The following is a 15,513-nucleotide window of genomic DNA, read 5'->3' as shown; positions in this document are numbered from 1 at the left end:
GGGGTTTCTGTGCAGGACAACTTTGAATTTGTGGTCCAGTTTCAGCTCATTCATGCCTTCTTTGGCCAGGTCACTGATAGTGCATAGGCTCCCTTGCCCACATTCTAAATGTGTTTACATCTAGTATTCAAGTATAGTGATGTGTGTTTTCAATACTATAACTCAGCAGCAGCTGACTAATATTACTGCAAATAACCTCTGTGGCACCCTCCAATTTCTCATATATCATGTTCTATTTTCAGCTAAAATAAACCATTTTTGGGGTCAATCAATCAATCATTACATTTATAGAGCCCACTACTCACCCGCGAGGGTTTCAAGGCGCTGAGGGTGGGGGGGGGGGAGGGTGGACGTGGGGGGGGTGCTGCTACTGCTCGAACAGCCAGGTATTGAGGTGTCTCCTGAAGGTGAGAAGGTCTTGGGTCAGTCGGAGGTGGGTGGGGAGGGAGTTCCAGGTCTTGTTGGCGGCGAGGTAGGAGAAAGATCTGCCGCCTGTTTTTGTTCTTCTGGTGCGTGGTACGGTGGCGAGGGCGAGGCTGGCTGAGCGGAGTTGGCGAGTTGGGGCGTAGAACGAGAGGCGTTTGTTGAGGTTTTCGGGTCCGGCATTGTGGAGCGCTTTGTGTGCTTGAGTGAGGCGCTTGAACGTGATCCTCTTGTTGACGGGGAGCCAGTGCAGGTCTCTCAGGTGGGTGGTGATGTAGCTGTGGCGGGGGATGTCCAGGATGAGGCGTGCAGAGTATTCTGTATGCGTTGTAGTCTTTTCTGTAGCTTGGCCGTTGTCCCCGCATAGAGTGCGTTGCCATAGTCGAGCCGGCTTGTGACGAGGGCTTGGGTGACAGTCCTTCTTGTTTCCGTGGGAATCCATTTGAAAATCTTTCGTAGGGGAGGGTGTTGAAGCCGGAGGAGGAGATGGCGTTGACTTGCTTGGTCATAGTAGGGGATGAGTCCAGGACTGCAAAAAATTCTCATATAAAATAGGCACACATAAACTAGGGCAAGTACAGACCTTCCCATACCTTGGCTTGTTATTTAATGGGTTTTTAAATTTGTAATTTTTAATTGAAGACCGATGTTCCAAACTAGTGGCCTTGACTGGGGCGATTATGAATTATGGACGCAGGCTGGGCCGGTGGTCGCCAGAACAAGTTATGAAACTGTACAGCTTAATCTGCTGCTCAAAAGCGAGATATGGGTCCGAGGTCTGGGGCTTTGTCAACACTCAGAAATTACAGACAGAGGAGAACAAATACCTAAGAAAGGTCCTCAAAACTCCTCAAAGTATCCCCGTCCACATTATCCACGAAGAACTAGGAAGGGTATACATTGAGGACCTGATCAAGGTCAGACCTCTAATGGCCTGGTTAAAGATTTGGTCAAACACCGAGGCGGACCTGAGCAGACAGATTATCAGAGACTGTATGGACAGGGACAATGGAATGAGCATTCCCTGGCTAAAATATGTAAAGTCCACACTTGAGGGAATTGGTTGTAAGGATCTTTTTATCAACCCTATTGAAATTATCCCCCAAGATATACCGAGAGTTAAAAAAAAAAGAATTTGGACGCTGCTGCCTCACGTAGAGCTGCCGCGGCAGAAAGTAAAACCTCAGTCTGCGGCCACAGAATGGTGAAAACATTGGAAGGAATGGAACCATATCTCGCTCTTATGCATAACGCCCAGGACAGATTTTTATTCACTCGTTTTAGGCTCAACTTTTAACACCACCTACAGGCTGATCCACCAGGTTTTACCTCAACTGTTGAGCAGAAGGGTGCCTGTGGCTGCGACAATAGGTCTCCGCAGGACACCCTTCATTTTGTATTGTTATGCCCATTTTACGTTTTACCTAGGCTTAGCTTTTTAGTAGGAATTTTAAAACCGGCTAAGTTCAAACATGCCAAGGTTGCCCTGTTATTTTTGCAAAGGGCTAATGATCCTTATACATTGTGTTGCATTATGAATTTTATCAAGGTTGCCGTAAGGTTAAGGAACTCAAGAGGGCGGTGCTGAATAAATTGTTTCCTTAATTGTCCCCAATCATGTGTCACAAACTGTATGTCATTGATTTTAACTGTTTTAAATGCACTTTTATGGTATTTTCTAAGTACCGAATAAAGTATTATTGAATTGAATTTAGTCCAGGACGAACCCAAGGTTGCTTGCGTGGTCGGTGGGAGTCTGTGCTGTGCCCAGGGCAGCGGGCCACCAGGAGTCGTTCCAGGCGGAGGGGGATGGTCCAAGGATGAGGACCTCCGTCTTGTCTGTGTTCAGTTTCAGGCAGCTGATCTTCATCCATTCGGCGACTGCCCTCATTCCTTCTTGGAAGTTGGATTTGGCGGTGACTAGGTCTTTGGTCAGGGAGAGGATCAGCTGGGTGTCATCGGCGTTGGAGATGATGCTGAGGTTATGTGCGCGGACGATGTCAGCGAGGGGGCTCATGTAGATGTTGAAGAGCGTCGGGCTGAGTGATGAGTCTTGGGGTACGCCGCAGATGATCTTGGTGGCCTCTGAGTGGAACGGGGGTAGGTGGACTCTCTGGGTTCCGTCCGTGAGGAAGGAGGAGATCGAGTCCAGGGCCTTTCCCTGGATCCCTGTGTTGTGGAGACGTGTTTTTAGGGTGCGGTGGCAGACCGTGTCTAAGGCAGCTGAGAGGTCTAGGAGGATGAGGGCTGCGGTTTCTCCGTTGTCGAGCAGGGTTCTGATGTCGTCGGTGGCGGCGATGAGGGCGGTCTCTGTGCTGTGGTTGCTGTAGAAGCCAGACTGGGACGGGTCGAGGGAACCGTTGGTTTCGAGGAAGTTGGTCAGTTGCTTGTTGACTGCTTTCTCGGTGGCCTTCGCCGGGAAGGGGAGCAGGGAGATGGGCTGAAAATTCTTAAGGTCCTTGGGGTCTGCTGTCGGCTTCTTAAGGAGGGCGTTGATTTCAGCGTGTTTCCAACTCTCAGGGAAGGTGGCAGATTCGAAGGAGCTGTTGATGATGTCTCGGAGGTGGGGTGCGATGATAGTATCTGCTTTGTTGAAGATGTGGTGAGGGCAGGGGTCGGATGGAGAGCCGGAGTGGATGGTGTTCATGATCTGGGTGACGTCTCCGGTGTTGACGGGGGTCCAGCGACTGAGGAGGGCGGTGGGGGGGCGTTGGTTCTGCGGCTGGTGGAGGCGTCTGGTTTGCGAAGCTGTCGTGTATGTCGGCTATCTTGCGGTGGAAGAAGGCTGCGAGGGAGTCGCAGAGGTCCTGTGAGGGGGGATGTCGTTGGAGTTTGAGCTTGGGTTGGAGAGTTCCTTCACGATGCTGAAGAGCTCCTTGCTGTTGTGTGCGTTGTTGTCTATGCGCTCTCTGAAGGCCGTTCTCTTGACGATGCGGATGAGCTGGTGGTGTCTGCGTGTGGCGGTCTTAAGTGCCTCGAGGTTTTCCGCAGTCCGTTCTTGGTGCCAGGCTTTCTCTAGAGTTCAGCGGGATTTTTTGGAGTCCTTGAGGTCTGTGGTGAACCAGGTGGTTCTCCTGCTGTTGTGCTTGTTCGGAGGGTTCTTGATAGGGGGGTGGGTGTCGGCGCAGTCGCTGATCCACTGTGTGAGGTTTCGGGCGGCGGTGTTGGTGTCCGAGGCGTTGGCCGGGGGGGGCCTGGGCGAGGGAGGCGGTCAGCTGGTCAGTGGTGACTTTGCTCCAGCATCGTAAGGGGATCTGCGGCAGTTAGATGTGTGTGGTGAGTTTCTTGTAGGAGAAGTGGATGCATCGGTGGTCGGTCCAGTGGAGCGTGGTGGTGTTGCTGACCGTGACGTCTGTGCTGGCAGAGAAGATGGGACCCAGCGTGTGGCCTGCATGGTGGGTCGGGGTGTTCACCAGTTGCTTCAGTCCGAAGTTGGAGAGGTTGTCGAGCAGGGTGGTGGTGGTGTTGTTGTCGTTGTTGTTCGCCAGGTGGAAGTTCATGTCCCCAGGAGGATGTAGTCTGTGGTGGCGAGGTCGTGCGTGCTGACGAAGTCGGCGATGGATTCGCTGAATTGTGGGCGTGGACCTGGTGGTCTGTAGATGAGTGTTCCTCTGAGGGTGGTCTTGGGGTCGGTGTGGATCTGGAAGTGTAGGTGCTCGGCGGTGCTGGATGTGACTCGGAGAGTGTTCCTGTGGACGATGGCGATTCCTCCTCCAGGCTTGTTGGTACGGTCCCTCCGGATGATTTTGTAGCCGTCCGGGATGGCAATGGCGATGTCAGGGGCCGAGGAGGCATTCATCCAGGTTTCCGTCAGGAATGCGACGTCCGGGGCTGTTAAGTCGAGGAGGTCCCAGAGTTCGATGGCGTGCTTGTGTACAGAGCGGGTGTTGAGGAGGATGCATTTGAGGTCGTTGTTGTTTCCTGGGCTGGTGTGGGAGGCGGTGGTTCGGGTCCTGGTGTAGCAGCAGTTGTAGCAGGGATGTGACATGAACCATAAACACAACATTTCTCTACAAAATGTCAGTCATAGACTCTCACATACCACCCACATTTAAAATACATTAAAGGAAAATTGCATTTAAAACAATCCTTTTAGGAATTATTTAAGGCCATCAGGCCAAGACTCTGCAGAACAGAGCCGGTTCCAGAGCCCACTTTGCCCATGGCTTAAAACCTCTACTTCCCACTTTTTATTTCAGACTTATTGGTGTTAGTTTATGCTTTATGAACTTTTCCCTTAATGTAATGAGTTATCTGCATAGGCCAGCACATTTGCAAAACAAGCCAGGGTGGTTGAGTGTTCCTTACAGTTGCTGAAAAAGCCTCAATTTTTCAGTTGTCACAGGTATTCCTTCTGTTGAGGGTTATAGAATATGCACTTAAACTCTTGAAGGTATAGCCTCTTACAAACAGGACAAATGGGGGTGGGCAGTAGAGGAGACATTATTCCCCAAAGCACACTCTTTTTCAATAACCAGTTCTGGAACTGCAAAATGTATGCATTTGGAGCAAGCCTGCCATGTGTATTTGTGATGAGACATTTAACACAACTATGCCACTAGATGTACCCTTGAGAATGTTTTTTTAGGTCGAGCCTGAGCAGCACATGCGCAGCTCTGCGAGGCATGCTGTAATGGAGTATGGACTTGAAGCCCCGCCCTCTCTCCACCCATATTTATCCTTTGCTTGTGTCATTATCCTTCGCAAATGCTGGCTTCTGATTAGTTAATAGGCTTGTTAATCCCTCCTTAGTACCGCCTTGTCTTCATTTGTAACCTCCCATGAGGACTGGCACTTTTACTTCTGTTGTTACATGGTAGGTCTTATTTAGTCTGTAAGCACTATTTTCTTTAATGAGTTTCTCCTACTGCAGGCACGACATGCTTTCCTGCAACATTCAGCGTGCGCCCTTTCACTTTCCAAGCAGCCAAGGCAAATGGCAGCTGCTTCTTTGAAGTGAAATAGGTCTTGCATTTACAAGAGATTGAGCTATTGGCATTGCAAATGGCAATCCCTTTTATTTATGTGTTAGTTATCAAAACAGATAAATAAAAGGCATTGTCATTTACAATGCCAATAGCTTAAACTCTTGCAAATGCGAGACGTATTGCATTGGAAATGCTTGTTTTATCCTAGAAACAGATCCTCATGCTATGTTGTGATGAGGTATACATTTTTTGATCCGGTCTCCTGCAGGATTTTGTTGGACTGAGAAGACGGATACTTAGCAGGGTATCAAACGTGGGGCGCAGTGATGCCCCTGGGAAATCCCTAAGTTGCCAGCGTACCTAGCTGGAACAATGATATTGAATGTTGCTTGGAACTCCACGTACTGTCATAGGATCCCTGATGAAGTTCCTTCTGTTTATGCAACGAAACGTGTTGGCTGGACAGTGTATGCAAATAAAGAAAGCGCGATGAAAAAATAAAAGTTTTGATACACTACGCATGATTGGACTTCTTTACCTGGTGCACCTCCATATGCTTTATTGACAAAGGATCTGGTACACTGAACAACTGCAGGTGCCGGAGGATTTGTGCACAGGACTTTTGAATCTACGAAACTAAGCGTGAGGTGCAGGCTGGTCTGCCGTTGGGTTCTTTTTCATTTTGAAAAACTCATGACATGCCTGCTTGCAAACACCTCACTTCATAGATTCCTGTGTCTTCTTGGATAGCAGATGCTGTCGAACTGACATGCAGACTTTTTTTGTTTGGATGAGAATTTACAGGTTAGAAGGAAACAGTCTTTCACAAAGCATTTTATGCTCATCTCAGCCTTGCAGTGATCACTGACCAACTGTTTTTGTCAAACGACACTGAACTCATGATATTGTGGGACATCTCTCAAACATGCTCTCTCTTGCTCTAAAACACACTCATTTATATATAAACTCTGACATACACTCGCTCACATGCACACACTTCAGGCTGTGCAAGGAAGGGAGTGAGGGACTTCACAGTACAACATTTCTGTCTTTTTATATTTTCCAAAAAGGCAATGGATCTAAGACTATGCAACACATTATGTACAAATGTGCTTCCTTATTCAGGCATATGAATAGACATAACCTACATTCAAGTTACATAACAACCCATCAGAACCAAGGCACTGCTGCTCATCCACTTAAAGTACTTCCACACTACCAGTAAATGACAAGCATTCCAAGAAGACCATCATCACATGACTGAGCAGGACGCGTATATCACTGAGTGGTAAGGCATAACATACTACCAGAGCCAAAACACCACAGCCACGAGTGAGTATTTGTATTACCTTTTAGAGTCTCATTGTTCGGCTACAACTGCAGGGACTGTCAAATATGCTGTCTGCATCTGATCCCTCATGTAGATCCTTTGTCAGTGTGCCTCATTTTGCAACACCTGCTACAGACAGCACTAATGAGATTGATACAGAAGTGGGCCCAGCGTCTCCCAGACATATGCACTGCCGTTCACTTCCATTATGTCCATAGTGATATGGGTATGCCTTGACATTTTTCTTCCAAGATGTGTCCACTGTTTGTATGACAGGCATGCAAACGAGACTGTCGCTTGTAAATATTTGTTTTTCATTTCTTTCCAGAAGACGAAGGGATAGCTGGCTTGCATGGCCATATGATCTTTAGGTTATGCATGTTTCCCCCATTTCACATGCTTTCCCAACAAAGACACTCTACCAGCTCCTCTTTTTGTTAACTGCCTTTTTTCCAGTTCTCTTCCAGTGAAGTGTGCCATCGAATATTAGAAGAATACATGGCGCGTGATCCCCTTCCATGCTATGCTTCAGATTTTTCTGGCCAGTGCTTTAAAAAAAAAAAAACTCCTTAAGGTTTTGACCACGCTCATTGCCGGTGGTTCAAGTTCCTGTTCTTGACATGCCAGCACAGTCTTCCAAGAGTGTCAGTCTAGTACAGCTGTTTGGGAATATTCACGGTGGGTTTAGGCTCTTTCCACAAGCACCCACCCTCGATAAGAGGACAGACTGTCTTTGCTTTCTTCCTCTTTGGTTTCTGGGACAGCAAATAGATTACAGATTCATCCGGCTAGGTGACCTTCTGTGGTAAGATTGAGAGATTCAGTATTCGGAATGATGTGAAGAGTGCCACAGAATGGGAAGGAAGACTCCTCTCAGGTGTGCTACAAAGATTTGGCAATAGTGCTCTTGTTTTACAATATAACCAGTAGTTTTTGTTGCGTTGGCGTTTTTACCTGATTGCAACTTTTGTTCAATGTGCCCCGCCTTAACTATGCATATGTTGTGGTCTGCAGTATGCACGTGTATAGATTTGCTTTTTCGAGCTCTGGTCTCAAATCAATTCTCCCTTCGCTTACCTCCAGGAAACAAACCCCGACTTTGATCACTGTGCTGTGTGCATCGAGAGCTACAAACAGAATGATGTGGTCCGCGTTCTGCCATGCAAGTAAGAACAATCTCTTCACACTTTACTTCTGTACTACTTTTTGTAGCAAAGTCGAATAGTATTTGTATTCTGCTCCTCATCAGACAGTTGTAAGAGAGTGATATCCACAGAGCATGGCAAGGGAATGCTATTGAGCCTTATTGCATCGTGCTGCATGTTTATACTCCAAATGTCACAGTTGATTTCTTATGAAAAAAACGTGCAGAAGAAACTCTCGAAAGTGAATGTCCATTGAATTATGTAAAGATGTTTGTGGGGCTTCTGTTGTTTCGCAAGTGATCAAGCAGCTCATACTTTGACATTTCCAGGAGTGCAGTTACTGTTTTAGTTGATGGTTCACTTATATAACTGAAACCTTCTATCTTCAAATGCGGAAAGCCCTAACTCACTTCTGATGGAATGCAGAGAGGATCTAGACTAGAGCAAGATAAAAAAGTGTTTATTTACAAATCCAGTTAGTTTGTGTTTTACATTGCAAATAGCTTCTCTGTGGTCTTATAAGAAACATGCATACATACATCTGAAGAGAAGTGACTTTCTGAAAACCCAATGCGAATAACAGGGAAATAATTACGAGAAACTCTGAACATTAACCACCCCAGAAGTGGAAAATGTTTTCCCCACCTCTAACGTTGGTGCATAAAGGTACAAAGAACAAATGTCTGTTTTACAAAAGCATGATATGTAAAAGCACGTGTAATGCCGGAGAGGTGTGATATGCAGGAGGAGAACACTTGTCCATCAAAGTGGACAAGTGTTCAAAGAATGTCCCCTGTGCCCCTGTTGGTTGTTGGGTTATTGTTTCACGTGTTGTGCACATTTCTATCCTTCATTGGTTGGGCTCAGAAATAGCATCCTTTTTAGGTCTCGGCTAGCGTAAGACTGCGCACATGCGCAGTCTCGCTGGCGAGACTTAATGACTTAGAGTGAGTTTCACTATCGAGGTTAAGCCCCGCCCCTCTTTTCTATTGGCTGGCGTCACCGTTCATGCTAAACGGCAAGGAGACGAAGACGCGTGCTGTGTTCTGAAACAGCGACAAGGTTGGCATTACAGAGGGTGTATTCAGTGGTAACAGCATCAAGCTGTGGAGGTATCACGTGGTAACGTGGGGGCTACGAAGCCTCGATCGTTTAACCTTTATAAATACTGAGAACCCCGTACAGAAGCATAAATAAACGAGAACACCCCTCGCCGTGGGCACTGGACCATGCGGACAGCGAGCCTTTTGCAAACACAATGAGCCTTCGTGTCCTTGTGCATTGCCTTGGGAACGTCCTCTGCTCCGAGGAGTCCCTGCCAGCGAGCGCTCCACGGAGGCGGCGGCCATTAAAAACACCACATACCGACCCGACCCCTTCCTGCCCTGCTGTCCTTGAGCCCGGGCTCCCACGGCTCGAGGAGGATAGGGTTTCGCAGAGGCGGGGATCGTTCGGCAGATGCTAAAGCACAATGAAAACACCCCCAATGAGGCGAAAAACGGCACAAACAGGGGGGCAGGGGCACGAAAAACAGCACAAACCGAGGGACAGGGGCACGAAAAACGACACAAACAGGGTTGAGGTGGCAAGACAAGGTATAGTTACCTCATGTCCTTGGTATACGCTGCTCTCCAGGTTTTACCGAGCAGCAAAATGGCGGCTGCAAAGCTCCGAAAATTTCGGAATCAGGGGCGTGTTTTTGGCGTTCTGAGTGACGGATGACGTCACATTGCAAAAGAACGCAAAAAACACGCCCCCAAATCCGAAAGAGACGGGCTTAAAGGGAGTGACGCCCCTCTCCTCCAATGGCTGGCCAGCATTTACGAGGCCAGCCAATGGAGAAGAGGGGCGGGTTCAAGCCCCCTACACTAAGAAACATAAAATCTTCAGAGCTCCGCCCACTGCTTACAGCAGTGCGACGAGTCCTCGACCTAAAAACTATTAGCAAAGCCAATCGGTTCCTAAGAAGAGACCTATCTACTTTGCCAGTGCTTGTTTTCTGTAGTTGAGTGATATTAGCCTTTTTACTATTTGGATGAAGAATGAGTCTAAACAAATTTAGATATGTCTTTGGAAACCACCTGGGCAGAGCAGCATATCTTTACCTTAGGTTTAGCGTTTGCAGTCAGACTTTTACAGTTTTTGAGTCCCAACCAAGAGAGCGGAATATCGGAATTCACAACGCCCTTGACTAAGGAAGATATTTCCTGATCCTCTTCTCATCTGGCACATTTCCGTTTAGCAGTCACTGAATCTACTCTCTTACTGTATATCTTTTCCCGGCAAACATCTTTTAACACACAGAACCTGGCATCATTGGCCTCCTTCTCTATCACAGGGGGGATGTAGTCAGTCAGCTCTGTCAGTTTCAAAGAGTCTCTGACTTCTTTTTTTTTTTTGCTGTTTAGGTTGTAGCAGTAGCAGCTGGCAGGGAACGAGGTAGAGTGTGGGGGGAGGGTCGGGGGGGTACAAAATAAAAATAAAAACACTCCTCATCGCCACTGTTAGACGGGGACCCAGAGGGTCGGCCGAATACTGGGGGAGAGGCCTCCGATGAGGGCCGTCTCCGGCGATCGTACAGACAAGTCACTTCCCTCCCCACAGATAGACACCACACAAGGATGAGATCAACGCTCTTTATATAGGGTTCTTGCGGCAAGGTTATCAGCGGTACAGGAGATTCAGGACTCGAGGGTCCTCTCAATTCTAGTCTCTGTAGGGAAAGGGGTAGCGGGACAGTCTTGGTACCGGGTCGGTACAGAGGGTGGTAAGAGAGAAGCTCACAATCCTCGAGCTTAGGAGTCTGCAAGGTTGGGCCGCGGCAGCGCCAGCCGGCTAAGATGAAGGTCGACAACGAAGGGGCCGCGGCAGCGCCAGCAGGCCACGGCGATGGTTCAATGGGCAGAGGGCCGCGGCAGCGCCAGCAGGCCAAGGTGGTAGACCACGTTGCAGAGGGCCGCGGCAGCGCCAGCAGGCCAAGGTGGTAGTTCACGTTGCAGAGGGCCGCGGCAGCGCCAGCAGGCCAAGATGATGGTTTCACGAGGGTGGGCCGCGGCAGCGCCAGCAGGCCAAGACGATGGTTTCACGAGGGTGGGCCGCGGCAGCGCCAGCAGGCCAAGACGATGGTTTCACGAGGGTGGGCTGCGGCAGCGCCAGCAGGCCAAGACGAAGTGTTCACAGGGCAGGGCTGCGGCAGCGCCAGCAGTCCGTCAAGGATGAGTTCTTCTCGGTGTCTCTCGACTCCAGGATACAACTGCCCTCCTTGTCTGGGGCTTCCCCAGTTATAGGTCTGGATCCCTTTGATGCCCGGACCCTCGCGCCTTGAGGTCGGGAGGTCCGGAATTAGGGGGTCCCGACACCCAGCAGGGGGTTGGAGCCAGCGCCCAGGGAGGCCGGGGGTGATCGACACCCGGCGGAGGAGAGCCGTTGACGCCTTCTTCTTTCATTGACCTGCCAAGTGGTCTCTTTACCTCCTGTGTGGAGGTTGGTGCCGCGATGTCGGGGCCGGGCCAGGCCCAGGGTTGGGGTCGAGTCGAGGCCATGCGGCCTCGTGCTGTAGTGTCCAAAGATGGCGGCGGGGCCGGGGCCATGGTGCTGACGGGGACCAGGGCCAGCCGGTACGGGAGGGTTCAGGAGCTGGCGTCCCGTTGTGGACGGGTTGTGGGTTGCCTCGGGGGGGATGCCGGGGTGGCTCTTGCTGGGGATTCAGGGAGAGCCGGGGTCCGGGCCCCGTTGTGCGGAGGGGGGACGGCCCAGCCACGCGGCCTATCCAACAGCCACTGTTCCTCCTTGTCTCTCTGTGCCCGAACCAGGAAGCACACAGTGCTGCAATGCAGTGTTGTGATTGGTCTGCGTGCCCTGGCTCAGCGCTCAGACAGGATATATTCCTCACCAGGCTGTGTAAGGCAACCTGGTGGGAAACATGCAAAGTATGCATGACTGTTTGGCCGGCCCCAAAGGGACGGCCAAGCAGTCATGCCCCCTTTGGAATGCAGCAACCCCTCCTCCTCACGGACGTCACAGGAGCTCAGCCCCGCCCCTCCCAACCTGGCTGGTACTAAAATGAAAATGATAATAACAAACATAACTACTGTTGTTATCATTTTATTTTTTGCTTTTACACTGCTCCTAAAGCAGTAGAGTGACGCTTCTCCGCCTTACGCTACTTGGTTGTAGTACCTCAACATTTTATCTTTTGTCATGGCCTTAAGGTACACCAATACAAAATGAGGGGGTAAGAGGTAACGAAGAGGAGGGCTCATCCTCCTCAAATGCAAAACGGTACTTAAAATAGAAAGCCCTACCCCACCAAGTGGACTGACCAGATCTAACAGAAAAAGCAAATGCTTTTTGTAAGGTGACCAGGGTTACCTGTTGGTGGCATGCTTCATTTTTGGGTTCCTTCCCTTACACTGTGTAGCGGGGCTTGCTGCTACCTATAAATTACACTGGAGCACTAAATTATAACAGACCAATGTTTTTAGAAATTACGCAATGGAGGGGTTTCTTCTGAGTTAAAAATACCTTGCCTGTGGCTTCTATTACTTTAGTACATGCCCCAATCAGTATGGTTACAATCTGTGCAAGGGATTGGGAAGTTGTGAGGGGTTCAACGGCCCTAAATTCCCCTTTGTACCTGGTCTACATTTTTCTGCCACCCTTTCCTGTAGCTTCGCCAGGACCGTAAATCTTACTCCCTGAGATCACTTATTACATAAATGTAAGGTGCATACCAAACACACACACTGCATGCCAAAAGAAACATTTACACAAAACACTTAACAGTGCTCCATAGGTCCACGGATGTGAGGTGAGCCTGTAGTCACTATGTCCTCAAGATCCCCGCCTGGCCCAGTCACCTATTTGGCCGTGACAGTGGCAAACAGTGCCTCTGCTTACTCGGCAGAAAACAATTCAACTAGTTATGGGCGAGTACATCACAAGGAGCCAGGACATTGCCAGACAGGAAGTGAAGTGCAACAAAATGTTAAGTGACCTGTCCCCTTCAGTCATGCACCAAAAGCATATCCAGCTTGCATCTTAACTCTGTAGTTCAGAAAAGAACTGATATGAAGTAACACCTTTTCAAGGAATGTCTTGGCCCTGAACAATAATAGTGTTCTCGAAACTCACCCAGGCCCTGCTGCAGAATAAAACCCAATGTCCCTTCAGATTATTGCATACAATATTGAATTTGTCACCTTGCCCAAATGTACGCTTCTGCTCTGCTCTGCTCTCTGACTAGGTTTGCACTTTACGAATGCAGGTACATACATACAGAAAAGCAAAGTTTTGTTGTCATTGTATGGAAATCTGGTGGCAGCAAGGGGATGAAATACAAGGGACATATTAATATATGACTGTACTTTTTTCTAGTCTGATAGGAGCATAAGTGGCCAGTTACTTCAGGTTGGGTGGTTACTTCAGGATGGGCTTTGCTTTTTGTTTTTTTATATGTTGCTCAGTCTGTTCAAAATTTGATGAAACACGTGTTCTATTAAATGCTCATGAAAAGAATATTTAAAAAAATGAATGAATTTAAAAAAATGAATGTAAGTATGACAAACAACATTGTCAGCTCATGGAGAAACTCGCCAAGAACGTACCAGATGAGCACAGAGTGGAAACTGCGGCATTATTATACAAGAAAGAAAGTTAAGCTCTAGTGTGGTGATTAAAGCATCATTGGTTGCAGCCAACACTGTCAGTAGACAGACAAATCACTGATGACTGAGGACATCTGGGTTCAAGCTGGCATTGCACGCTCACATGCAACACCAGTCTTTTCTATCTATGGGAATAACTTATTTGAACGAGCATTTCCAATGCAATAGGTCTCTCATTGCTGAAAGTTTGAGCTAATGGCTTTGCTAATAATAATGCACCGCTAATAGCTCCCAACTTTCAGTAATGCGAGACCTATTGCATTGCAAATGCTTGTTTTATATGCTAGTTTCAGACCAGCCCGTACTGCCCGGGCCACGCACTGAGACTGACAAAGCCTCAAAGTGGGGTCAGCTTCCTGATAAGAAAACCACTGTACCTCGGCACTCTGTAAGTTTTTTTATAAACACAATTTTACAAAGTATTGTCAGTTTATGGTTCACCAATATAGCTCCTTCCAGGAAAAATAGTCCAACAGGAAATATTTACTAACAAATCAATTTAATACCAACTAACACTGTTACAATCCAAATGTGGAGACCTAATTATCAAAGTGCAAGGCAAAGACAAATTACATATCACAAAGGTTTCTAATTGTACTAAAAGTCCCAGGGAGGTCCTATTCGTGTGTTGTCAATGATGAAAAAGCCAACACGTGTTTCGTTACGATGGTACCTTCTTCAAGGCTTATACCTCCAAAAACAGGTCTTTCAATTTAACCCCAGGTTGTTCCAAGCGCACAAAAAACCAGTAATAAGCGTAGTAGAAATGTTGGACCTTCTGTTTGACTTCGAACACCAGCCAGTCGAATAATAGGTGCTAAGTAGAGAGCAGAATGGTAGTTTCAGCATTTGACCTTCCCAAAGTAAGTATGTAAGTATATCACTAATAGTATACGTGTCCTACTCCATATAGCTGGCAATGGTATCGCCCTTGGTAATGGGGGATTACCTTGAGTGGCACCTATACTGATTGTTGCTAATAGATAAATCAAGATAACCTACTGTGATGTATTCCTATAGGTTCTGTATCGATCTCCCTATTCCTGACCCTATTCTGGTTAACAACTTAACTAGCAGCCATCCCATGATGCAGAAACCGTTATCTGATTACGCCAGACCACGGCACAGGAGCGCGTTATCTGATTAGGTCATAACGCTTGCCATCTAATTAGGCAAGCAATATTCCTCCAGCCCCTGATAAGGCATACGGAGTTCTCAAAACAAATCAAACCTATGACAACCTGGGAAAATCCCTGCGGCCATTGTTTTGATTTCCCAAAGAACTTCAGTAAAAGAATGTGCTAACGACCAGCTCGTATGACATCCTTATTGACGTATCTATGTCCATCCTTACGTCAATCTCGGCACCTTACAGGTATAAATATTACCGATATTGCCTTAAGCAAACACACGCGGTGGTGACGAGATCGGAGCAGCGAGACTTGCCGAAGCCCAGCAGAGAGCGAAGCCACCGGCGCTGCCCCGCCTTCCTGACGCGCTGAGAATGAGACGCTGCTTTCTCCTGCCGAGAAATCCAGCTCCGGCGCTTCCGAGCAGCCCTCGCAGGCAGCTTGGAATATCGAGACCTCAGACGAGAGATACTATCCCTCAACCATCCTAGATCTCAGGTACAGAGCTGAATAACCCCTTACAGAGAATTCTTGAATCAGTCACTTGGCAAAACAAACTTAACTTAAACTGCTACTTTCTATCCCCGCCCACGTATTAGGCTTAGGTCAGGTACACTGGGGTAGGCATAGTTAAAAGCACCAGTTGAGTACTATTAGTTAAATGTATATGTGTATGTATATATTCTGTCCATTTTAAATAACGTATGGCTTAGAAACCATATCCATGTTTTTACAGTATTATTTTATAATTCTGCTTTTATTGTATGCACTTTACTTAACCATAAGTATTGCGATAATATCGATCCATTTCTCTTGTACGAGAAAAGAGACTGATCAATAAATAACATCTTTTATTGAACACGCCCGTCTCATCCTTTTCTCTACAATCTG

General features: G+C 47.8%; 1 protein-coding gene across 13 annotated transcripts in view; it reads left to right on the top strand.

Moving 5' to 3' along the window:
- The window catches only part of RNF130 (ring finger protein 130), a 684,518-nt gene that overhangs the window by 417,043 nt on the left and 251,962 nt on the right, over positions 1-15,513 (top strand). For all 13 annotated transcript variants that reach the window (XM_078653555.1, XM_078653553.1, XM_078653551.1 and 10 more), the window contains one exon: positions 7,765-7,847. In XM_078653555.1, the coding sequence (XP_078509681.1) occupies positions 7,765-7,847 (83 nt within the window). The remainder of the gene's footprint in view (positions 1-7,764; positions 7,848-15,513) is intronic.

The sequence above is a fragment of the Lissotriton helveticus genome, chromosome 7 (genome assembly GCF_964261635.1).
Source record: "Lissotriton helveticus chromosome 7, aLisHel1.1, whole genome shotgun sequence".
Classification (NCBI taxonomy): Eukaryota; Metazoa; Chordata; class Amphibia; order Caudata; family Salamandridae; genus Lissotriton; species Lissotriton helveticus.
The sequence above is the reverse complement of the archived record's forward strand: the minus strand, read 5'-3'. Positions and strand labels throughout refer to the sequence as shown.